General features: G+C 37.4%; 1 protein-coding gene across 1 annotated transcript; it reads right to left on the bottom strand.

Moving 5' to 3' along the window:
- Positions 1-11,202: 11,202 nt before the first annotated feature.
- LOC133856533 (alternative NAD(P)H-ubiquinone oxidoreductase C1, chloroplastic/mitochondrial) lies at positions 11,203-25,162 on the bottom strand. The gene is made up of 11 exons (XM_062291585.1): positions 25,056-25,162; positions 24,700-24,893; positions 17,194-17,289; positions 14,606-14,672; positions 14,296-14,479; positions 13,742-13,835; positions 13,428-13,640; positions 12,516-12,920; positions 12,285-12,361; positions 11,603-11,706; positions 11,203-11,512 (listed from the first exon to the last, which is right to left on the bottom strand). Exons 1-11 carry the CDS (start codon positions 25,102-25,104, stop codon positions 11,373-11,375), a joined length of 1,623 nt encoding a protein of 540 aa, XP_062147569.1. The 5' UTR covers positions 25,105-25,162; the 3' UTR covers positions 11,203-11,372.
- Positions 25,163-26,273: the final 1,111 nt, after the last annotated feature.

Below are 26,273 nucleotides of genomic sequence, written 5' to 3'. Positions count from 1 at the left end.
TGAGACAAAAACTAGTCTGTCCTTTGGGTGTTTGATCACTCACATCTACCTTCAATTTTTGACAGATATTTTTGATTCTCGCCCAAATCGAGGATACCGGATCCTCTTGGAAAACAGACTCTCATGAAGTCCAATGCTCAGTTACGGCACGAGGGTCAAGGCGAAGTTCCTCAGCCTCCACCAGTTCAGGTTAACCCTTCAGCTGCTGCATCATCATCTCAGACTCTGCCTCCTACCTTCAACACTGAAGCTACTTTTGCTCAGCTTATGTCTACTATGGGATCTCTCCAGCGAGAAGTCAGTCTTATTGGAAAGCGTGTCGAGTAGTGCCAGATAGACATTTGGGAATGCCTAAAATATCATCACCTGAAGCCTGATGATGATGACGGTTGAGAGTTCTTATTACTCTCTTTATTTATTCTTATTTTGTTGTTGCTGTTTAAGAACAATTTATCTTTATGAGAGACTTTGAGTATTTTTATACCAATGTTTTTTCTTTTATACTCTGTTTACTCTTTGTCCTTTTGAGACGAAAAGGGGGAGTATTTTTTGTTTTGGGACCGAGAATGTATTTCCAAACTGGTCAAGTGTTTTTTGTCCCAGAATGGCCAAATGGAGAGTTTGTTAGTATTTTATATTAGCAACATTCTGGTTGACAAAAACACTTTATGTCACGGTTGCTTTTTAATAGCATTATCGATTTTATTCAGAGCCTTCAAGTATGGATAGTGTTATATTTCAAGCTATGTGCCTTGTCACAAGTTTCTAGAAGATGTCCATGCAAATTCCAAGTCAGAACAGCCGGTTCCTGTGCAACAGTCTAGACAAGCCTTTGAAGGCGTCCAGACACCCCGTAGTTTCTAAAAGCTTTGGCGTTGCAACTATCTGGACGACCGAGCTACACTATCCGGATGTTAGGTCAAGCTAATCCGAGTTCGACATGGAGTTGGATTTCAAACGAAACTGTTTGGGAAGGTTCTGCCAGACGTCAGAACAACGTGGCAACACGTCCGGACGCTGCCCAGTGTTCCAGAATATTTCAGGTCTCCTTTACGGATGCAAAAAGGAGTGACAGTATTGACCATCCAAATGCTCGGTCAAGCCGTCCGGACGTGGTCTTGTTTTGTGAAGAATTGGCTATTCTGGAATGCTGGTTACAGAAGTTCGTCTGGACGCAGCGAAGTGATCGTCCAAACTTTACTCACCAGAGTCCGAATTTGAACAGTACTAGGTTTTCTGTAAGCCTATAAATAGGTGCCTCTAGGCTTGTAACTTGTAAGAATTTAGTATAGAATTCCATAGTACTTAAAGAGGGTGTTTAGGGAGAATTGAAGATCCGCTAGCTCTTTAGTCGTTGCTAGTGTGTGCTAAACTCTTCATGTGAAATCTATCTTAGGGGTTGGCCCTAAGGTAAAGGATTCTATTGAAGACCCCTTCAAGTAAGAGACTAAGTTGGAAAGCATTCATGATAGGTTTCGTGTCAGAGTCATAGGGACGATCGCTACATCGAGGTATGTGGGTGTTAATTTCTATGTACTAGCTTTGTCTTCTAAATAGTGGATATTCTGGGTTTAGCTGTCTCGAAGTGTTTTTTCTCTTCATAGAGTTTTCACTTCGTCAACAAATATCTTGTCTCTTTTATTTTCCGCATTTAAGATATTTTGTTGCACACGAACACACACTTGGTAATTTAGAAGTCATATTTTATTTTCACCTAAGATTATCTTATGGGTTAGCATTTTAGTTAATGGGTTGTCAATTGGAACCCTAAAAATTCTATGGGTTTTTCATAGGTCATGGCTCTTGAGAAAATCAAGAACCTAAGTAGGTCTTAGGGTTAGTTTTAATGTGTGTTTGCAATGTTTTGTACAGTGTGGAGAATTCCTTCTCAAGCAAAAAATCGAGCAGCAAATGTGAGTATTTAACTCACTAAGAAAAGATACTAATTTTGATGGTTTTGGAATGTCTTAAATGTTAGCCACATGATATATGTACAATGTGTGTATAAAGTAATAAAGCTTCTCTTGATACAAAGTGCATGCGTTTACCATATTAGCTACGAAACATTTTGAAGAAAGATTCTCATTAATAGTAGCTATTATAGTAAACGTAAGGTAGAAAACAAAAAGAGTTGGCTTATTATGAAAACATAGCGAGATTTCCACCTATGCGAACGTGGCTACCATCACGATCGTGTAGATTTTGATACTTTGGCTGCGGGTACCGCTGACATCGATGAGGACCCTATGGCATTATATTTGAGATATTATGACTGAAGCTCTTCGTGACAGTTGCATTTATTGGACTTGTGGATAATCCATCATTTGTATAGACTTTATGTATGGCTTGCATCGCATGTGACACCTATTTTTTTGTACAGCTATTCTTTTGTTATGTAATTAATACATTGATAAGCTTTAATTACATAGATAGTCAAGTGGCTCTTATGTTTTAATTAATCTTTAGTTAATAAATTTAGTTTTCGCTGCAATGTGTATTATTTCTAATATATTATGCATATGTTATGCATATGTTATGAGATGTTTTAAGTTGATGTTGGCTTATGACTAATCGTCATGTCACTGTGACAATTCCATTTTGTGTAAAAAATAAAAAATTGGTCATTATAGAAGGTCCCTTCACCAGTTTTGATGGTTACTAGACCAACGGTTGCATGTCTTTTGATAGCCTATGAAGAGCTAGTTTTATATGGTTATGGTTTCTATTTATTTCCTTTAGTTTATGTGTATTTAAGTGCCGCTTGTGGCAAATACTTTTATTTGATGCATCTTGTACACATTGACATGTAATTAAAACCAAGTTAATATCTATATTGAGGTATTTCAGTCAGCTCATTTGTGTTATGTGAGGTATTCCTAGTGTTGTTTTATAGAAAACCAAAAAAAAAAAAAAAATCTATAGCGAGATTACATCTTTGATATCGTAACGTTACGTGGAAATCAGAGGTTTCCACTTACGGCTTTGTTATTCAAAAGTTGGGGCGTCACATTTTACTTTCAAAGAATATTGTCTTAGCCTACTGTTTTTATATCTATTCCAAAACGAATATTTGCTTAAAATACGTATTATAGTAAATGAATAATGATTGCATCATATAAAATTGTACACCGGTATGTGCAGTATAATGGCCATGGGCTCACTATTACATGGGCTTTGACCCTATGGTCACAGAGGCTATATTTATGATATGTTTGACCTTGATATTACATCTCTAATATGGTAACGTCACGTAGAAACTGGAGGTTTCCACTTACAGCTTTGTTATTCAAAAGTTGGGGTGTCACATTTTACTTTTCAAAGAATATGTCATTAGCCTACTGTTTTTATATCTATTCCAAAACTAATATTTGCTTAAAATACATATTATAGTAAATGAACAATAATTACATCATATAATATTGTACACCGGTACGTGCCGTATAATGGCTATGACCCTATGGTCACAGAGATTATATTTATGATATGTTTGACTTTGAATCCAATAGTTGTTTTGTGACGGGCGCACCATGTATGGATGGGTTCACTATTAAGGTTTTGCTAGTAGCGTAGGCCACCCAAGGTCGAACTCGGTCGGGCTGCTACTGAAAGATAGTATACAACAATATCTGGGGCACTAGTATTGGACTATAGGTCCCTCGGGACAACACCAACCCTACAAAGAATGGATTAAGGGCTTTGATAGACCATACAAAGGAAAGCTATGATTAAACGATTTTATATATATATATATATATATATGTTACCAGAATTATGCCACATTACTTCTTAAAGTAAACCATGTATTCAATCGTATAATAACAGAAACAACATAACATATAAAAAATCACATTCAATAGTCAAGGGTTATGAATTGTCACTTAAGGCTTATTACATAAACTGATTATGTGATAAATTACTTATTGAGTTGTAGACTTACATAGTTGCTTTTCTTCCACCTATCGAACGCTTTGGTGTTTTGCAGATTAGCAGGTTGTCAAGCTACAGAGTGAGAAATTCGCATAAAAATGAAAAGTGAATGGCTCGCATTGTCAAGTTTGATTAGATAGGTATTTGATGCTATATTGTAGAAATGTTTGTTGGAAGCTCTAAGCCTGTAATTAATGATACATGATGTTGTTAAAGGATTTATTGCTAGAAATCTCACAATCATTTGTTTCCGCTTTTTGCATGTTCATACTTTGATAACTTAGCGTTTAGGGTAATACCACTAATCAGTTACCAATTATTTGGTTTGCAGGAGGTGCCATTAACACTATCCATGGTAATCGAAATTAATCGGTTTAAAATTTTAGGGGCGTTGTAATCTTAGAAGTGGAAGCCTAAGTAATCTTAACTTCAACTTAGTCTTCAGGAAACCTGCCAATGTGAAGTCCTTTTTATTCATGGTCACATTCAATCTAAACTTATTGAAGGAGCTACAGGCATGGATTGGAGGATCATGTTCACCTGAGATTCACCATCAATCTCAGCACCAAGAATTTCCAATTTTTTGAGCATTGCTATCATAGACAGACAATGCTCACTTATTAGGGTACCTTCAGCCATCTTTGTATTCGACAAAGACCTCATCGTGTCTGACTTAGCAGCATGACTTTACTTACCAAACATTTCCTTCAAGATGATCATCATACCAGCATGATCTACATCCTAAAGTTGATGTAGGATTACATTGGGCACATAGACCAAGATGTAACATTTTGTCATCTCATCGGATTTCTTCCAGCAATCAAACCGCTGTCAAACTCCCTTAGATGCATTAGCTGCTGGATCATTGGGACAAGCTTTAGACAGTACAAACTTGTACACCTTAGCTGTGAGAACAATGTCCAAATTACGTTTCCAATCCACGTAGTTAGGACCTATCAACTTATTCTGATTCAAAGTAATTGAGAAATGGCTAAATGAAGACATTTTGGTTTTGAAAATTTTAAATATGAGCATATATTTCTGGCACTAAATAAAATATGTAAACCCAAGAGAAAACACAGTATTCAAAATAAAACGACATCCTAGTCCCATAATTACAAAACACCCTCTGCAGGGAGCAAGGCTCATGACAAATGTGAGATGCTTTTAACTACTATGACTAGGTGAGATTCATTCTCATTGTTACTTGGACATTAACAATTTGCCACTTTGTCTTCAATTTCTAATTTTAAGATAACAAAGCTCCGCAAGGAGGTTAATATCATAAATTAGTCAACTGTATATCATCAAATAGATTTGAAGTGATTGTCAAGTAACTCCATGACATCGTAGGCGTTCCTGATACGTAATCACATCTCATTTATCCCTTAAGGAAGTCTAAACTTGTAATCTGAGGAACAAAGACACCATCCGCATGTAACAGGGCCCATGGCCAAGGCGAGATGCCTTTGCTTCATCATTACTGTAGGCCTATGATGAAGACCGCAAGATTCAAAACCTTGAAACTCTCTCATTTGATATTTTAAAAATATATAGGTTTGTTAAAAACAATTGTAATCTCTTTACAACTGAGACCCTTCATCTTGTGTTCTTTAAAAGAAACACACTTTCGAATAACATTGGGAACCACAACCCTACATCATTCTTTCTTGCGCTAGAGGACCTTAATTAGTTTGGTCTTTATAAAAGACCAAATTCCAATCTTATTGTAACCATTGAAATCTGTCATATTTTTAAGGCTTGGCAGTAATCTAAACCAACCTCATTAAGAAAATATCTCCCTAAGTAAGTTTGAGACAACTAAACATTTTAGTGTTTAATACAAACTTAGTACGAGGGTTAAGAGTAGTATGTCGAAATTTTTTTATTTTTTATTTTTTAAAAAAAAGAAAAGAAAAGAAAACTAGCATTGTACATGGTAACCAAATTCATCTTAAGGATAATGATTACCTAGGCAACATTTCATTTATGACTGGTTAGTCCAATATACCTTAATTATTGGCTTGTTTGGTAAGGGAAGGGGAAGGGGAAGGGGAAGGGAAGGGGAATTGGTAGTGGGGGTTAGAATTGATAGATGTAATATAAAGTAAAAAGAATTTGTATAGAAAAGTGAAAAAATTTTGTTTTGTAGTGAATTTTTTTTTATTTAAATAATAATAAAAAATTATTGATGTGATATAAAGTTGGAATGTTTTGAATTTAGTTATTTTTTGGATAAGTGAAGAAGGAGAATGAGAATTCCCCTTCCTTTACCAAACAAGCCCATGTGTTCAACACATAATTAACCTTATATGATGGTTCAACCATTACACAAACAACCCATAATATTTTTTACTTGTAATCATGCTCTAATGACCAAAAATAATTTTAGGTCATCGGACATCAACAAAAGAATTTTCTAAACAATTTTGCAAACATTTAAATCTTTTTGCCTAAACTTGAAACCAATTTTCAAGAATAGCAAAACCGCATGAAACGGTCTTCTAAAATCAATCTTTTGTGTCCCCAATATGTTGCAATAAGCTTGCAAACATATTGCACAATCAAAGCATTGAATTCTTTTTTATTATGACACAAGAAATTTTACAACTTAAACATGCAGGTAGGATTTAGAACTCCATATTCGTCAACAAATGGTAATGGGACCAAAACTGTTTCAGAATAATTCTGAAACACTGATCCAAGCTTACCATTGAGTCAGCCAAGATTTTTCCATGCAAAAACAAGTGTCCAATCAATTTTAGGATTTGTCTAAAGCAACACAAATAAATAAATAAAATAAAATAAAAAAATCGAAATTCTAAAATTACAACAACACTATTTCAAATGCAAAATTTAATTAAAATAGCAAACAAACTCCGAGCGATTTGAAATTTGCCAGTTAAGATCCTACCATACTAAAGAACATGTTCCAAGTCTTAAACCAATTTTTCAATCTCTGGAGGTGCTCTAAAAAATTCCGGATTTCAGCAATAGAAAAGTAAAAAAGAAATTTCTATGATGTTACTATCTTCACAATGTTTTCTATTAAGCCTGCTCTGATACCACTTGTTTGGATTATTGCATAAATTAGATATGCGCAGAGGAAAATAATATATATATATATATATATCATGCCAAGATCGAACTTTATGAAGAAAATGTAAAAAACACTGTTATTTTAAAGTAAACAACAAAAATAAGAACACCTACTTAGTTGTACGGCCACGCTTTGGCTGTTGAGCAAAAAATTTCTTCTTTCTCCTCCAATTATTCTCATGTGTGACTTCAGGAATTATGAGACCTTCAAGTCTTCTCACCATTGATTAAAAATAACCAAGAGTGTAGGCTCTTATCTTTCTCTTCAAAACTTTTGAACTTATTCTTGATAATATTTAAGAATATACTAAAACTCTTAGTAGATACTAAAGAACTGAAGTTATTTGAGAGAGCTACATACTTCTCTATTAAGAGGCTTAACATACAATGAGAGATTGGAGAAATAGTCCATGTGGGACTACTAGGGTTAGGAAAAACCCTAGCTTCTACTCCTCGTGTAGCTATAGTCTTGTATTGGCTTGGGTTTTATCCCAAGCCCAATCTCCCATGCATGCATCTCATGTAATATTTCTTTCTAGTCCATGTTTTAATAATTAAAAACAAGCAATCCTATAAATAAAAACCCTCATTTGGTTAATCCTTACCAAAAATGCCTTGGCTAGGGACTGAGAATAATTCAAACCACAAAATCTATCTCGAGGGAAAATTCCTTATCTTTTGAATAAAGGACTTGGAATTCTTATTGAGAAAGGCTTTCTCACAATGCTACATGTGATTACCCAATGTACCGAGAATTTTGACTACAGTAAAGGTCTCACTCCTAAATGCATCAAATTGACTTTTACTAGACCTCTGAGTTCACAATTCCCTCAGAATTTAAAATCAATATCATAAAGAGTTTAGGGAGTTACAATCATTCATATTAACATTATTTTTTAGGAAAAAACAACGCACATTGTCCGTTTAGTCCATTACAATCATTCCTATTGACAATGCTTATTTTTGCATTATTCGAATAATTGTTGTTTTTTTTTGGCTGCTCAGAATCTGTGTTCATGTTTGGTTGCTAGGAGGGAAAACGACAGAGAAAATGCTTCGGCCAAGCCCAAACATTTTTAATGCCAGACCCAAAAACTGTAATATTTATAAATAAGTATATTCTATAATATAAAACATAATTATGTTAAGTACAATAAAAATAAGTATGTTAATAAATACACAATTGATAAATCACATAAATCAAGCAAGGGCAACTTGATATAATTTGGAACGTAAGACGAAAAGTGTAAATGAGGACTTTATAATTTTAATATAATAATATAATTAATTTTTATATTAAATATAAAAACATAGAAAAGTTCGATATTAGAAAAATGAAACTTGGTACTTGATCATAGCATTCACAATGGGATATCGAAAAGGTTATTTTGATTTGCCCTATAACAAAAATTAGCAAAAAAACTCCACATCCAGCTAACCACTTTGGCTAAGAAATTAGCTAACTGCTACAGTGCTCACTGTATCAATACATAATTTTAATTAAAAAGAATAAAAATCAATCAATTCTCTCTTCTCTAAGAAAATATAGCGAGCCATAAGTTAAAAAATAGAGAATGAATGGAAAATAAATTTGGGTTGATGTGAATGTAAATTGGAGAGGAAATAATTTTATTTATAATGTAAGCATATGATCGTTGACCTTTTCTAACGGTCAAATTTTTCTAAATTTCCCTTTTTCCAATGGTCATATTTTCAAAAGAAAAAGGCTTAGTTGCATTCTACATCTTTTGCATATCCACCATTGAATTTGCAGGACCGACAAATTCAATGGTAAATTTGCAAAATAGATGTACAAAAGAATGCAACCAATTGAAAATATGACCATAAGAAAAGGACAAATTTTGAAAAATATGACCGTTAGAAAATGGCATTTTCATAAATATTGATAGAATATGAGTGACAGCTGTGAAAGGAAAGAGGAAAATAATTTTTTATTTTTTATTTTTTTAAAAAAGAATTATAGATAAAGTAAAATGTTAGAGATAAAGATCCAATCTCTATACATGATCAACTGAATTTTTTAAAAATGAGATCTTAAGTTACATCAAGTAATATTACCACCTTCTCTCTCAAAATCAGACACATATTTCACCTTCTCAAACTTTTTTTTTTTTTTTTTTTTTTTTTTTTTTTTTTTTGGGTACAGATGCTTTTCACACGACAATGATGTCTCTCTTAACCTCTACAGCATAAAATTTCCTACAAATTAAGTTGTAAGAGTTCTTACAACTCAACTTCTAAAAAGGGACATTCATCTCTTTTCACATGTCTAGCTGGTAAAAACATTTGTCCTAATCATTTATTTAATACCATATATGTTTAACAATTATAGATACATTTCTGAATTTTCTTTTATGCTCTCCATTTGTTTCGACGTAAAACGAAATCATTTTTTCAAAAAAAATAATTTTCCTGAAAATATATTCCGACGTTTGGCTGATATGAAAAAATCACTAACGGCGAAAAACCACCGGTAACGAGATTCTAGCAATGGTGGCCGAAATTTGAAAACACTGGCCAAAAGTATTCAATCTAGTTTCACCGGAATCCGACAACAATGGCAAGATTTCGGCCAATTTTGCCAAAATATGGCCTAGTGCGGTCGGATTTCGAAGAAATTGGTCGGATTCCAACCGTACTGGCCAGATTCGCCAAAATTTGGCACAGTAAAGCCAGATTCTGACAAACTGACTGGATTCTGGTTGTACTGGCCAATTCCAGCCAGTTCCGCCGAAATCTAGGTTGTTGGAATCCAAACAAGTGCTCAGAATCAGGCACAAATTGCCAGATTCCGGCACCGGCGGAGTTCCGGCCTATTTTGTCGTAATCTGGTAGCCAGATTCTGGCGGCGATCGCTTGAATCCAGCCAATGCCATCGGATTCCTGCAATCGGATACCAAGATTCGAGGATATTCGGCTGCAGATTCAGGCTATCAACAAATTCCAATACCCGGCGATGGCAGATTCCCACAAACATGCATGCAAGAATGAAGAGTTTAAATTCAGAAAACGATTTACAGTTTTCAAAACTATAAATCGTTTTCTAAAAATTAAATGGATAATTGGACCAATGGTCCTTAGAGTATGCCATAATTACAAATCACTCCCTATGGTTTAAAAAATTCATGAGAGGTTCTTGAGGTAAATTATAATTACAAATCGATCCCTGGAGTCAAATTCCGTTAAATTTTTTGACATATTCTGTTGAATGCCACGTCAGCGCCACATCAAACCAATAAGATAACAACACGTGTCCATCTTAATAAAAAAATATAAATTTAATAAATAAATAAATAAACTTATTTAAAAAAAAAAAAAAAAAAAGAAGGGGTGGCCCCAGCCAATGGGGTGGACGTGCACAACCCTCGGCCACCTCTAGGGGTGGCCATGGCCTCCCCAAAGGCTGAGGGTGGCCATCGGGCCACTCCTAGAAGGTCCAAGGGTGGCTCGAAGGCCACCCCTAGCCCACTGGGGGTGGCTTGCCACTAGGAATGGCGGCACGCCACTCCCGGCCACCTCTAGGGGTGGCCGCAGCCTCCCCAAAGGCTGGGGGTGGCCATCGGGCCACCCCTAGAAGGTCCAGGAGTGGCTCAAAGGCCACCCCGAGGCCAATGGGAGTGGCTGCGCGCCACCCCTTCCTTCTTCTTTTTTTTGAATTTTTTTTAAAAAAAAAAAAAAAAAAAGTTTATTTATTTATTTTTTAATAAATTTTTATTTTTTTATTAAGATAAACACGTATCGCTATCTAATTGGTTTGATGTAGTGCTGATGTGACATTTAACAGAATCTGTCAAAAATTTTAACAAAATTTGATTCCATAGATCGATTTGTAATTATAGTTTACCACAAGGACCTCCCATAAACTTTTTAAATCATAGGGAGTGATTTGTAATTATAACATATCCCAGTGACTAGTGATGCAATTATTCCAAAATTAAATAGGCTTCTTCGGTCAAACTGAAAAAAAAAAAAAAAAAAATTTGTTAATCATCATTTTCGATTGTACCAAACACCAAAAAAATACATAAAATATTTTTCAGAAAATATTTTAAGCCCAAACAAACGGAGCATTAAGCATCATTTAATTCCACTTCTTTTTTCCTCATCTTTGCACCTCTTGAAAGCAAAATAGATAACGATCTTTAAGGTATGATATATTATAAGAGAATTATTATTGTAATATTTTTGTCATAAGAATCTCATTTCTTCGAAATAAAATGGAATTTTATGCCATAATATCAAAAAAAAAAAGAATAAGAAGAAGAAGAAGAAGAAAGCTGTGCACCAAGAAGAGCTAGTCAACCATGTTCTATAAAATGGAGGAACTATGAACCTGAGAGGACCTTAGTCAGGGTGCTCTGTAGTGATGCAACTGAATCTATTGCAGATTTTGTAAGCCAGCTTATCCCCACTTTAAGCCTATGCTGATCTGTAGGTAACCTAATCAAGTATGCTATTTTCCTCGCTGCAAAGACATAAGATCAATGGCCAAAAGTAATTATGGAAAGTCGAGGAGAAATAGGAGAGCAAAAGGGAGCCAGAAAAAGAAATTTACCAGTATGACCAATAGGACCTTCTAGGGTTAGCCCCTCAATAAAACTTGGAGAAATAGCAGCATCACTTCTCCCCAGAGTCATCATCTCCCCTAAATTCTGAAACCTGGTAGCCAAAAGGAACAGATTAAATTCTTTTGCTATTTTTCTATCTTTTTCTAAGAGTATAGAAGCTTATCTGCTTCAGAATATTCCACATAGAATGACCTACGAAATACCGTTGAGAATAACAATAGGACCAAGTAACTCAACATCATAGACATAAGTTAACATATTAGCAATAGAAACTATATAAAATGTTACAAGATGATTGAAGTGTGTGGATATGTAGTATGTGCACCTAGGTAGAGAGCAATGAACTATAAGAGTTTTCAATACTACAAGTTGTATTAATGTTGTGCTGAAGTACAGGATGTGGGGGGAGGTTGTGTATGAAAAGTTCACAATATAGTGAAGAAATTAAAAATGCTGAAAAGAAAGCGATCAAAACCAGAAACTCATTGTAATTGCCTTATTTTTCAGTTTAGATCATTATGTATTCTTAGAAGTTCATAAATTTCTTTATTTCATCAAAATGGGAAGACTAAAGCACCAAATATGATTACATGAGAGAGAGAGAGAGAGAGAGAGGAAAAAGAAAATAGACTTGTCAGTATGATACTAGCAAGTGTATCAGTTGCAAACCTAAATGGCAAAAGAGGACGGTCATTGATGGCTGCCCACAGATTCCAACCAGCAAAGTCTGCTTGCTGAAATGCAACCTGCGAGGTGTATGAAAGCATTTCATCAGATAGGAAATACAACTTCAAGAGAATATAGAAAACATCAACATGCCAATGAACAGGTCTAATAAGTTTCGCCCAAATTTTTATTACCTATAAGATTAAGTTATAAGAAGATGACTTATTTTAGCACCTGTGCAGTCGCTGGAAGAAGCCTTCCATTTGAGTCCCTTAAAGCAGCAGAGTCGCCAAGTGCAAATATGCGAGGGTGGCCCTTAACACGAAGAGTTTCATCTGTTTCTGCTTGTCCCCGGGAATTTAGGGGAAGCTCATGAGGCTTGCCACTGGGTTCCAGCTCAGGAAGAAGAGGTTTTGATCCAATGGTCCATAATACTAAATCTGCCTCCAGGAATTGAATTTGCAATCCCCTTTCAGCAGGTTGAAGTTCCAATATATATTTCTCATGAGCATCTTCTGCAGCAATGCCTGAAACGGATCCACTCCCTGTTGGCATTTCTGAAGCTTCCACATTGCCCACTCTCTGAATGCAGCGGACAAAATAACCCAATAGCAGTTGAACTTTCCTAGATGAAAGAACCTAACACCAAAAAAACCAATAACTATAATAAGAATCTTGCAAAAAGATTGGAACATGCTCAAAGACAAACAATATAATCAACTCCACCATCAGACTGAAGACAAGTTAGCCACCTACTGAAGAAGCTGGGTATGTTTGGTAAAGAGTTTTGTTGTGAGTTTTTTAATTGAATGGTAACAAGAAGTGATTCATGTGATATAATGTGCAATAAGATTTGAATTTTTGTGAGAGAAAAATGAAGAAAGTTGTTTGGTAATAGTTTTGGAAAGAGGTTGATTTTTTTGGGAAAAGTGAAACAAAAATGAAAACGGTTGCCAAACATAGCCTAGGATTCTTGGGATTTTAATTTTAAATTCCAAGTATTAAATAATTCAGAAAGTTCTTTTATTACCCTATATATAAGTACATATCACAAAATTATCTATCCCTGCAGCTAAAAGAATTACTCTGAAGGTGTTATTTCATGTTACACAAAGAAACGTACAACTCAAACTCTAGATGACTCACTTTCAAGGCAGCTTCCCTATTTCCAGGTTGGGCAGTTGGGCAGATTGTAGTTTCCACATTAATTGCTTGCACAATCCCTCTGTCCTGCAGTCTCTCTGCTACAGTGGCTGCTAATTCAACTCCAGCATAACCACACCCAACAACAGCCACGCGAATTGGAGAGAACTTACCAAAGTTCCTTCTCTCCAATCTTCTTAACTTAATGTCAACCTTCTGCTTTACAATGTAATGGCAGTTAACAATAATTTATTGCAACACAGAAATCCCATTGCCAAAAGATTTCAACGAAAAGGTTTCTTTTCAGTCACACTCACTTGTGCATCCTCCAGGGTGGAGAATGGGAATGCAGACTCTGATGCTCCTGGTACAACATCAAGTTTGGATTCAGCTCCCAAAGCAAGAACCAGCCTGGCTGCCCAGGGTTAAAACCCAACAAAAAAAAAAGTCAAATCAGAAGGGGCAAGCCACCTTTACTTAACATAAACAAAGCCAACCTACTTCATGCTAATAGAGAAACCTGAATATCCTGAGTCTCTATATTGAGGCAGGGTTTTCCATTGACATTTTCTTGTGGGACATAATAACTACTTCAGTACATTGTATCATACCCAGACTTAACCCACGCCCCAAATAGCACATAGAGGCATGAAGGCACCTCTTCAGTAAGATCTCTTTAGGGAGACCCTAAAAACTAAGAAACAAGCAGGTTCTGGTTTTTTCACATATTTAAATAAGTTAAAGATTACGACAAAGACAAGCACCTAGCATATAGGTCTTTGAAAGAACCCCCCCACCCCCATCCCCTGGCCCGCGATAAAAAAAAAAACCTAAAACTTTCAGTAGAAACAGTCAATAATAGGAATTATACCAGTCATATTCAATAAGGAGGCCACTTTCAAGATGCACGGTTCCTCCACAATTAGATTGAGAGGGCCCGTTTATTCCCAAATGATCAGCTGGATGTAATACTTTTACCCTGTCTTGGAAAAACTGCACACTTGTGCTCGCCAGCAAATCCAAGAAACGAGGAGCTATTTCCCATGCATCTACTTCTGCATACAAGGAGATAATTAAGTTGTTTTTGTCTCCCCACCTTTTATAAGAACATTGAGATGAATCATACTTTGAATGGAGACGAATAAAACTTAAATGTGATTTAATAACAAAAAACAACATACCTCCAGATAGAAGCTCATATAACATTGGCTTAAAAACAAAACGTTCAGACTGGTCGACAAGAAGCACCTAGTCCCGTATCCAATGAATTTCAAAGGTGTTACTCAACAAATTGAATAATAAAAATGTTTCTATAATTAAAAAATTATCAAAAAATTATTACCATACTAATCTTTGTCCTTCCATTAGTCTTAGAAAGTGAGGGAGAGCATATTAGACACCAGTCGACAAAATCATTCCATTAAATCAAGGGTTCTTTAGCTTAAAGAAGGCGATAAATGCTCAAAGTTTTTCCATCGACTTGCTAACTTAAACCAGAGATTCAATTCTATAGAATCACTTTCTGTCAATGGCTCAGTTACTTCCGATCCTTTAGTTATTAGAGGTCACATTGTTCAGTTTTATGACTCATTATTTTCTGAACATCACAACTAGAGGCCTAGATTGGATAACCTTGCTTTCGACTCTCTAGAGGTGGAGGTCTCTCGGATAGAGCTCCCATTTGAGGAGAATGAGCTTTTAGAGGTGGTGAAAGGCATGAATAGAGATAAGGCCCAAAGTCCTCATGGCTTCTCTATGGCTTTTTTTCAAGACTGCTGGGATGTAATCAACATCGATCTCATGAAGGTTTTCCTAGATTTCCATGCTCATAGCTATTTTGAGAAAAGCCTTAATGCCTCCTTCATTGCTTTAATTCCAAAGAAAGCTGGGGCGATCGATATCTCTAATTTTCGGCCTATTAGTCTTATCAATGGGGTTTATGAGATCATCACTAAAGTCCTTGCTAATAGAATGAGTCTTGTTATGGAAAAGATTATCTCATCTCTAAGCCTCAAAGCGCTTTTGTTAAAGGTAGGCAAATTCTGGATTCGGTCCTCATAGCTAGCAAATGTTTGGACAATCATCTCAAGTCTGGAGATCTTGGGTTACTTTGCAAGCTAGATATTGTAAAGGCTTTTGACCATGTTAGCTGGAATTTCCTTTTGTACATGATGAGGAGGTGTGGTTTCGGAGAGAAATGGTGCTCTTGGATAGTGCATTGCATATCTTCCATTTGCTTCTCCTTTTAGGTAAATGGCTCTTCAGCTGGCTTTTTAAGTAGCACTCATGGGTTGAGGCAGAGTGATCCTCTATTTCCTTTTCTTTTCGTTGTAGTCATGGAGGCTTTGAGCAAAATGATCACTACTACTATTGATAGAGGTTTTTCTCTCAGGCTTCTCTATGGGTTCTAGGCCTCCAGTCGTAAATATCTCACACTTGTTGTTCACGGATGATACTTTGGTTTTTGTGGGGCCAACCCTAATCATCTCTGGTATCTCCGAGTTCTACTCTTATTTTTCGAAGCTGTCTCTGGTTTAAAGGTTAATCTGGCTAACTCTATTTGGTTCTAGTGGGTAATGCGGATACCATGGCTAAGTTGACTGGCATCTTGGGTTGTGGGACTTCCTCTCTGCCCCAGTCTATTTGGGATGTCATTGTGGAAAAGATGGAGCGTTGGTTGGACAGTTGAAAACGGATATATCTTTCCAAAAGTGGCAACGTCACCCTTATTAAGAGCATACTTTCCAACCTACCTACATACTTTTTGTCCTTCTTCCCCACCCCTACTAGTGTGGCTAATTGCATTGAGAAGCTCCAACGAGACTTTCTATGGGAGGGATTGGTGAAGAATTTAAATATAACCTTGTTAGTTGGGCTAAGGTTTGCTCTCCGATCTTTGTGGAAGGGTTGGGTATCCATAATTTAAGAATGTTCAACCGTGCTCTTTTAGGTAAATGGTTGTGGCGCTTTGGTATTGATAGAGATGCTTGGTGGAGAACTGTGGTGGAATCCTAATTTGGCTATTTACGGGACAGATGGTACTCCCATATTCCCGCACGAGATTTTGGGGTGGGATTATGGAAGAATGTTAGAAAATGTTTGGAGATTTTTTCAGGCTACACACAGCAAATTCGAAGTGGGGGATGGGACCAAAATTAGCTTTTGGCACAATCTGTGGGTTGAGGATATGACTCACAAAGCAGCTTTTCAGCTCTGTTTGGTATAGCTACTGTGAAGGATGCCTCTGTTGCAAATAACCTAGAGCTTTTGGGTGGTTCCAACCAGTGGAATGTAAGCTTTGCTAGAGAAGCGCATGATTGGGGGGTAGATGTTTTTGCTTCTTTCTTCTAGATGCTGCATTCAATTATAGTTAGAAGAGGCAGTGAAGACAAGTTTTGGTGGGTCCCTTCTAAAAAATGAATATTCAAGGTCAAGTCTATTTTCCACTCCTTGACTCGTCCTATAGGTACTCACTTTCCCTGGAAGTGTGTATGGCGGACCCAAACCCTCTCAAGGGTGGCCTTCTTTTCGTGGTTGTAGCTCTTGGGAAGATCCTCACCTTGAACAATCTCAGGAAGCCCCATATTATCGTAATAAACAAATGCTGCATATGCAAGAAGAAGGAGGAGTCCGTGGACCATCTTCTTCTCCATTGCGATGTGGCTTCTGCTTTGTGGTATTCTCTTGTCAGTCGCTTTGGCTTGTCTTGGGTTATGCCACAACAAAATTAAGTGACCAAAGAAATTTTTGCTTTTTAATCACAACATACCTGAGGTTTTTTGTCATCAGGCCACACAAGTGATTCTAGTCTCAAGGCAGTATATAAGCCTCCAAATCCACCGCCTAGTATACACACCCTTAGCTTCTGCAACCAAAAAAAAAAATACCAATGTTCATTCAACCCAAAAGCTTAAGGTTAGATTGGAAGGCCCAAACCAAATGTGGAACAAACTCTCTAACACCCCTTCTCATGTGCAAGCCCAAACAGAAATAGAGACAAAAGGCCAAACTACCATAATTGATGCAACTGGGGTGGACAAATGGAGTCTAGGAAAATATGTTGCGCTCCGATACCATGTTTGAGCATCTGACCCAAAAGCTGATGTTATTTTGTGAGAGACCAAAACCAATAGCATATTTCAACAATTAAGAAGCACAATCACTGAACTTAAGTATTTCTTCATTATCTATATATGGCAGAGTAATCTAATACAGCATAAAATGGTCCACTTCAAATTGAGAACAAGAAATTCATCCAACAGTAATGACAAAGTAATTTGAGGACACATTATTAAAGCATATGAAATTAGAAAAATAGCTATTATTATAATGGTAACTCATGAAGGAAAGTAGATACATATTACCAAGATCCTATAACTGCTAATTTTTCAAGTCATCCATAACCAAGGTTTTAAAGCGTGACCTTGCATTGATTTTTCCCTCTAGTTGTTAATTTTAGAAGAACTTTCTTTTTTTTTACCCCGATGATAAACGATGCAAACCCAGGAAAATGGAAGAATAGACGACACAAAACTTGGAAGAAGCAGTTGGGTTATACTTAAAATCTCAAAAAATTTAAGCTTTAAGACACATATGGCTCAAAGTGACATCTGATTAAGTGAAGGCTTATGTTGCTTTAAACTTCAAAAATCACGTAACCAGAGTTAAGAATTAACAGCTTCTAACTTGAGTGGCTGGTTCAAGAGCAACTACAATGTTTCTGTTCTGCTAGATGAATGACCAATAACATTTTCTTGGTAAGTATAGCAAATTTATTAAAAGCGCAAGGGGTGCAACTCAAGTACATTGGATGTATAAAAGAGATAACATCCAGCAAGATTAGGAACAAGAAAAATAGCACAAAAATCTACAAAGTTAGAGGCATCAAAAAAGGCGTTAATAGAGATCTACTTGAAGAGGGATTTAAGGAAACAAAACTGTATATTTGAGCTCGTCTTTTCATAGTCCTCGAATCTTCAAGCATTCCTTTTTCTTTTTCTTTTTCTAGATGCATCACATTAACCAAGAAGGGATTACATTCCAAACAACACTAAGACGTTTCCGACTAAACCTTTTTTTCCAACATGCCAAGAGCATCACCACCCGTCTCGGCATAGCCGACTCTACTCCAAACATCCTAAAGACCAAATTTTATAAGTCTCCTGCAATATTAAAGTAAAGAAAGATGTGATCAGGAGTTTTCTCACTCTTTTTGCACATACAACACCAATCTATCACTATAAAGTGCCGCTTGTGGAGATTATCCATTGTGAGAATTTTTCCTAAAGATGTTGTCCACGTGAAGAAAGTCACCCTCAAAAGAGCTTTGGGCCTCCTTATGCTCTTCCAAGGGAAAGAGTAGTCAACATTGGGGAGAAAACTTTGTAAAAAGTTCCGACATCAAAAGATTGTCTTTTGGAGGGAACCCAAGAACATTTATCTCAAACTCTCCGACTCCTCCTAATGGAATATAGAGCATTGAGAAAGGAAGAGAGAGTATCCACCTTCCCAATCATACACCAATCTAATAAAGATCATGTCCCAAATCACCTCGTCATTGTGAGCAAACAAAAAGGGGTCCGAGATCCATCACCCACCAAAATTTCATATTTTTTATATACAATCTGTTGCCAAAAAGCCTATCTCTCCACAGCCTATCTCCAAAGCCACTTTCCCAACAAAGCATGATTGAATGTGAGCAAACTCATAATCCCCAAACCTCCAAGATTAAGGGGAGTACAAACCTCTTCTTCCAATTAAGAAGATGGAACTTGGACTCGTTATTCAAGACACCTGACAAGAAATCCCTCTAAAAAATTTCTATAACAATTAGCAAACCCGACGGAGAAAGATGAGAGAAAGGAAATATGTAAGTAGGTTGGAAAGCGCGCACTTGATCAACGTTAATTGACCACCCTTTGAAGATAAAGTTTTTTCCACCCCACTAGTCTTCTCTCCACCTTCTCAATAATTGTATCCCAACTAAATTTAGCCTTGAAAAAGGAACACCCAAAGGGAGGCCCAAGTATTTCATGGGCAAAGAGGAAACCCTGCAACACATAATACTTTTTCTACTTATAACTAATCGAAATTTCATTAAAAAGCGAAAAAGGCGCAATCCAGGTACATAAGAAATATACAAGAGAAACACCTATCAAGAAAGGGTAAAAAGATCAAAAAAAGCATGATAACCAAGCACATTAGAATAGTCTAAAGCAGTTGTACAAAGGTAAAGAGTATTAAAGAAGAAAGACGTTAGTTCCACTACCATCCTCAAGCGGTCTTCAAAACTTCTATAATTTCTTTCCCTTCAAAGACACCAAAAAGGGCAAGATGGCACCATCTTCTACAATGTTGCACTCTGAGGACTGCCATATAACCCTTTCCAACAAGTGAGAAAAGGTCTACCAACCGTCTAGGCATAACCCAAGAAACCCAATACAACCAAAAATAACACTCCATAAGGCATTAGCGACCTCATAGTGGAGAAGAAGACGATTCATAGACTCTTTACTCTTCTTATACATACAGCACCAATTGACCACAAAGACATGTCACATCCTTAGATTATTCAAGATAAGGATCTTCCCTAGGGTGGCCGACTAAGCAAAGAACGTCATTTTCAAGGGGACCTACTCCACCAAATACTCTTCCAAGGAAAGGGAGAACCATCATGGGGAACAAGGATATTGTAGAATGATTTAACGTCGGATAACCCTCTCTTGGAGGGGGGCCAGCAAAGCTTGTCTTCATCTCCCCATCTCAATCTAAAGTTGTATAAAAATACGAAATAAAGACATGCACCTCCCAATCATAAGACGTTTTGATAAAGCTTACGTTCTACTGATGAGAGCCATTAGAAGTTTCTAAAAGATCTGCCATGGAAGCATCCTTAAAGTGAGCAATACCGTACAAATCTAAAGAACCTTCCTTGAGGGCCTAATCCCCACATCACAGGTCATGTCAGAATCTAATCTTAGAGTCATCTCCCACCTCAAATCTAGTATGACTAGAAAAACTCCCCCAATCCCTCACTGATATTATTTTCACAACCTCACCCCATACCACCCATGAACCTCAATAGAACTCCAACCTCCATACGAGCTACCATATTTTGAATCCACTGCGACTCTCCACAAAGCCTCTCTCATGCATATAGCACCAAAGTCATTTCCCCAAATGAGCACGGTTGAACAAAAGCAAGTTTCGAACTCCCAACCCTCCCTTAGAAATCAGATAACAGATCTTGGACCAGCTCACCAGGTGAAATTTGAACTCTTCACCTAGCCAACCCCATAAGAAATCTCATAGCAACTTCTCTATGCTATTGACAACACCAGCAGGGAATGGGAAAAGAGAAATGAAATACATAGACAAATTGGATAGAGTGTTCTCGATCAAGGTAATCCTTTCACCCTTAGACGAGTACGTCCTCTTCCAACTAGCCAAACGATGCTCGTTCTTCTGAATAACATCATCCCAAATAGATTTGGCATTAAAAAAGGCTCCCAATGGAAAACCAAGATACTTCACAGGCAAAGAAGAAACCCTGCATCCCAAAATACCGACCAAACCAACAACATTATTGATATTGCCCACAGGGACCAATTCTGACTTAGCCAGATTAATTTTCAAACCTGATACAACTTCAAAGCATAATAATAAGGCACGCAAATAGCAGAAGTGATCAGGATTTGCCCCACAGAAAATCAATGTATCATCCGCAAATAGAAGGTGGGATATGTTAATCACTCCAAAGTTCTGAACCCCACAGAAAAGCTTGAAAGAAAGACCCCCCATTAACAGTTATAGACAACATTTTACTTAAAGCCTCTATGACAATAACAAATAGCAACGAAAACAAAGGATCACCTTGTCTCAAACCACAGGAGCTACTGAGGAAACCAGATGATTGCCATTCACCAACAAAAAGTGCTCTAAAGAAATACAATGTGCTATCCAAGAACGTTGTTTCTCCCCAAAATAGCACTTTCTCAACAAATATAATAAAAGAACTCCCAATTGTCATGATCATAGGCCTTCTCACTATCCAATTTGCAAAGCACCCCTGGCTCACTAGATTTGATCCTACTATCCAAGCATTCATTTGCTATAAGCACGGAGTCAAGGATTTGCCTACATCTGACAAACACATTCTACGGCTTCGAAATAATCTTCTCCATAACCCTTCTCAACCTATTGGCTAGGACTTTGACAATAATTTTGTATACTCCACTAACAAGACTAATAGGTCGAAAGTCCTTAACATCAATAGTTTCGGGTTTCTTCAGAATGAGAGCAATGAAAGTGGCATTAAGGCTTTTTTCAAAATTGCTTCTGGCATGATAACCATGGAACATCCCCATAACATCTACTTTGATCACATTCCAACAAACTTTGAAGAATGCCATAGTAAAACCATCAGGATCTAACGCCTTTTCATTGTTCATACCTTTCACCACCTCAAGGACCTCACTCTTCTTAAACAGTCTCTCTAACGAAGAGGCCTCCTCATCAATGAAATCAGAAGCAAGGCCATCTAACTTGGGTGCTAACAAAATTGTTCAGTAAACAATTTAAGGTTAAATACTTTTTTAGTACATATGCTTTGCCTCGTTATCAAATAGCCACCTCGGTTTGCGCAAGTAGGGGTGGGCAAATTATCCGACGATCGCCTACCGAACGCTTACCAAACCGACATCGACCGCCTACTGACTCTACCGACAAAATTCGGTTCGGTAGTCAGTAGAAAAAATTTAACCGAAAGCTGGTCGGTTCGATAGGCGGTTGGTTCAACGGTTAACTGACTTAACCGAACCAAACCGAACTGCCCATTAACCGAACCGCCGAAATACGAAACGACTTCGTTTGAGTAAGACTTTAACCGACCAATTAACCGAACCGACGTAAAAAAACTCAAAACGACATCGTTTCATTACAATTGAATAACAGACTTAACCGAGTTAACCGAAAGTTTCAAAAATATAGTTTGTCGGAATGAAGTTTTGTGAATTAATCAACTTAACCTACAAAGTTGACTTAACCGACTTAACCGAACCGACTTAACCACCTACCGAACCGACGCCCACCCCAATGCGCAAGTGTCACAAATGGTACCTATAGACATCTTATAAACTCAGTTGGTACTTCCGTCAATGAAATGCCATGTGAAGTCCTCTCACAATTTCACAAGTGTCTCCCATGCCACATCAGCATTATTTTAAAATAAAAATAATTAAGGAATTAATTAATAAATATTGTTCTAAAACTAAAAAAAAAAAAATGGTATGGGGGAATGGCGGGGTGCCATCCAACCCCGTGGGTGGGTGGGAAGACTCCCCCACCTAAGGAACCCCCTCCCCCCCTCCACGGGAGCATTATTTTTTTTTCACTTATTTCTATTTCCTCTTTATTTATTTTTTTTATTGGTAAATAATACGAATGTCGCATATGGGACACGCGGCAATCGCTGATAGGTTTGATTTGGCTGGCCATTAAGTTTTTCTCATTTAACCCTCTCACATTCTGAGATAACAACCTATGCTTCATAAATAACCACACACAGCCCTCCCTTTGACTCTGCCACGGCTAGCACTACCGCTTTTCGAATCATAGTTGATGTAACAAGATAGCCTTCTCAAATCTCTACTTTATTTATTATCCAATTTAGAACTAGAGGCCAACTCCTTTTGGGAGTGGCTCGCTTCAATGGCTGTAAACGAGGCCACAACTCTTCAAAACCCTTGCACGAAAAGCCTCAAAACATGCCTGATTTCCTTCACTGTCTGCAGTACCCAGGCAGAAGACTTAGTCACTGAACTTTTCTTTTTAGTAAATGGGGGACAGTAGCTCAATGGAATTGGGCTCGTCCTCAGAGAACACTTCCACATCCAGGCAAGGTGGAGTAACATTAACAAGTGATTCACACCTAACGACACCACCCACATCACACCCATCCATCATAGCAGAAACAATACCCTTATCTACGCTAGCACTACACAACAAAAGCCCACTCTAAAGTTGCTGGTACAAAGCTCAGACTAGGGGAAACCATCTTCTCTGATGTTATAGAAACTAACTTGGCCCCCAAAGCCACATTTCTCAAGCAAACAAAATCAGCCACAGTACCTTTGATTGGGCCTACTTGTTAGACATTGCCCAGCTTAAAACAAACACAAGACATTGTTAAATAAAAGAGCTTCTAATCGATCTTGCCAGTTACTGCAGCAAGAAAATTTTGAACTAAATCCTAGCCCCAAGTCACTAGCCAACTTGATGAACTAAAACACCATCCAGCACAAATTTTGTGACGTCCCACATCGCCTGGGAATGGAGATGTGCTTATATGTATAAATGCACCATTTATGACACAACGCGTTTTAAAGTCGTGATGGCAATGAACCTATCAGAAGTCTGCAATTAAGCGTGCTTCTGCAAGAGTAATCCCAGGATGGATGACCTCCTGGGAAGTCTGGTTTGGGGAGCTAAAAGCGGACAATATTGTGTCATTAGGAGTGGGTCGTTACAAATAGTATCAGAGCCATTGCCCAGCCTGAGATGGTGGAAGCGTGCAAAAGCCCATGAGGGTCGCCGGCGGGCACTCGCTGGGACGCCAAGAATGGGGCGATCCCATGAGGGTCGCCAGCGAGGACGCTGGGTCTTAAGAGGAGGTGATTGTGACGTCCCACATCGCCTGGGAATGGAGATGTGCTTATATCTATAAATCCATCATTTATGACACAACGCGTTTTAAAGCCGTGATGGCAATGAACCTATCAGAACTCTGCAGTTAAGCGTGCTTCTGCAAGAGTAATCCCAGGATGGGTGACCTCCTGGGAAGTCTGGTTTAGGGAGCCAAAAGCGGACAATATTGTGTCATTGGGGGTGGGTCGTTACAAATGTTCATAACCAAAAGCAATCAATTGCAATAAGGATAGGAAAAAAAAAATCATTATGAAGCTCAGAAGGACAATAGAACATATGGATTGCTCTCAATTTTGCATGACATCCTGAACATCCATTTACGACATGCTTCCTTTGTAATTAAACGAACATTAAAAAAAAATGACCAAAGAAATAAAAGAAAAATATATATATCCTTGCTGACAAATACTAAAAACGCAAGCACAGACCTATGGTTAATCAGTTACCCTGACAGGTATCACATCATGTTGTAACAAAATACAAGGGGCGTTTGTTCAATATGGATTCAATTGCAATAATAGGAACCTAATTCTGAAACTTTTAAAAACATAAATTCACACAAGATTGCAACCTTCTTATCTGGCCATACATAGGACCGCGGAGCTGTTTGACCTTCAGATATCTCCGCAACACCTCCACTCCTCCCTGTGGCACTCGAAGTTACAAATCGAACTCCTTTCTTCCTAAAACTCGTAAACAACGCGAAGTCGGTCCCATATCTTTTCGAGAACCCAGGAAATAGCTTAGGCCATTGTTTTGCTCCACCTGAAATTCAAAAATGACATACAAAACGTAACTTCAACATTGATATCAAAAGAAAACTGACACTGCAGGGAGAACATTGTGAACCCTCAATCTGGTTCCCATTATCCGATATCCCAGACAGCAAAAATCTTAAGCCAATTCATTTGGCTTTGGCTTACTTACCATTACAGGGTAAGAGTGTCGCTGAAGTAGTTAACGCAAATTGTGCCATTAGCAAATTGAACAAAGCGACTCTCTCTGCGTACAATTAGAGATTTATCTCTAACCCGAGAGGCGAGAGCTATCGAGAGAGTGAAACTGCTTTTATATATGCGGCTGTTTCGGTTCTATGCCGTTTGGGCAAGCGCACGTGTCATTTTTCTTGACCATTGCTGCTATAGAGCACTTTTTTTCTTTTTTTCTTTTTTCTTTTTTTTTTCTTTTTTTTTTTTTTTTTTTGAAAAAAAGATACCTATTTCATTCATCTCATAAAAATAGAAAAAAATATCATAAGTACAAATTGAAATTTCTTCTGTCCAAACTTGATTTACAAATTGTTTTACTGCTGTTTTGACTAACCCGCAGTAGAGTTTGCATCCCTTCTAACATGAACAATATGCCATTCAAGCAATCTAAGCATCCCTCAAGCATCATTCACAAGTTGTCCATATTTGGACCAATTTCGTCCGCTTGATTTGATTGCATTCACAATTTGAAGCGAATCACCTTCCAAAATAATTCTCCAAACACTCTAGTCTTTGCTAAATTCTGTGGCATGTACAGCTCACAAGGCTTCAGCTGCAACTAGCTCAAGGTTTCCCAACTTGGTCAAACTTTTCACAGCTATCACATCTCCCTTGCGATCCCTCACTATAGCTCCTAGTCTCATTCGCCCATTTGTCTTGTAAATTGCCATATCCTAGTTAACTTTGTATAAATCACCTAGTGGAGCTTTCCATTTAGGTTGTTCCTTTCCACTATTCTCTTGCATCCTAACTGTCTCTACTCCCTTTAACTTCTTTGTATTCATCATAAAACTTCATCGACCCTTTTGCCACTAGGTTGGGATCATGAAATTTCTCCCCCATGAACTACTGTGTTCCGACAAAACTATATTCTTCTAGATATGACCACAAATAACTCAAATTCTTCAATAGAACATTTCATGGACATACCCTACAAGAACTTTTCTGAAATTTTCTCCCACAAGCTTCAGACAAATCAACCGCCAAATCCCATTTCCTACTGATCGATTGGACCCATTTTGACGTAGGGGAAGACTTGGTAACAACAATCAAAAGCGTCAGCGTCTTCTGACCAAAAGATAAAACAAGTCTTAAAGCTTAAAAGAACAATAAACTTCGTAGAGTGTTTGAGAAATTCTCAAATTTGATAATAATT

The sequence above is a fragment of the Alnus glutinosa genome, chromosome 14 (genome assembly GCF_958979055.1).
Source record: "Alnus glutinosa chromosome 14, dhAlnGlut1.1, whole genome shotgun sequence".
NCBI lineage: Eukaryota > Viridiplantae > Streptophyta > Magnoliopsida > Fagales > Betulaceae > Alnus > Alnus glutinosa.
The sequence above is the reverse complement of the archived record's forward strand: the minus strand, read 5'-3'. Positions and strand labels throughout refer to the sequence as shown.

Excerpts from the sequence above, each read along its gene's own strand:
- LOC133856533 (XM_062291585.1), bottom strand. The coding sequence starts at position 25,104 with ATGGCACAATTTGCGTTAACTACTTCAGCGACACTCTTACCCTGTAAT. Across the intron at positions 17,290-24,699 it reads ATGTATGGCCAGATAAGAAG|AAGCTAAGGGTGTGTATACT; the intron begins GTTGCAATCTTG and ends TTTTGGTTGCAG. Across the intron at positions 13,836-14,295 it reads CTCCTTATTGAATATGACTG|GCTGGTTCTTGCTTTGGGAG; the intron begins GTATAATTCCTA and ends CTGGGCAGCCAG.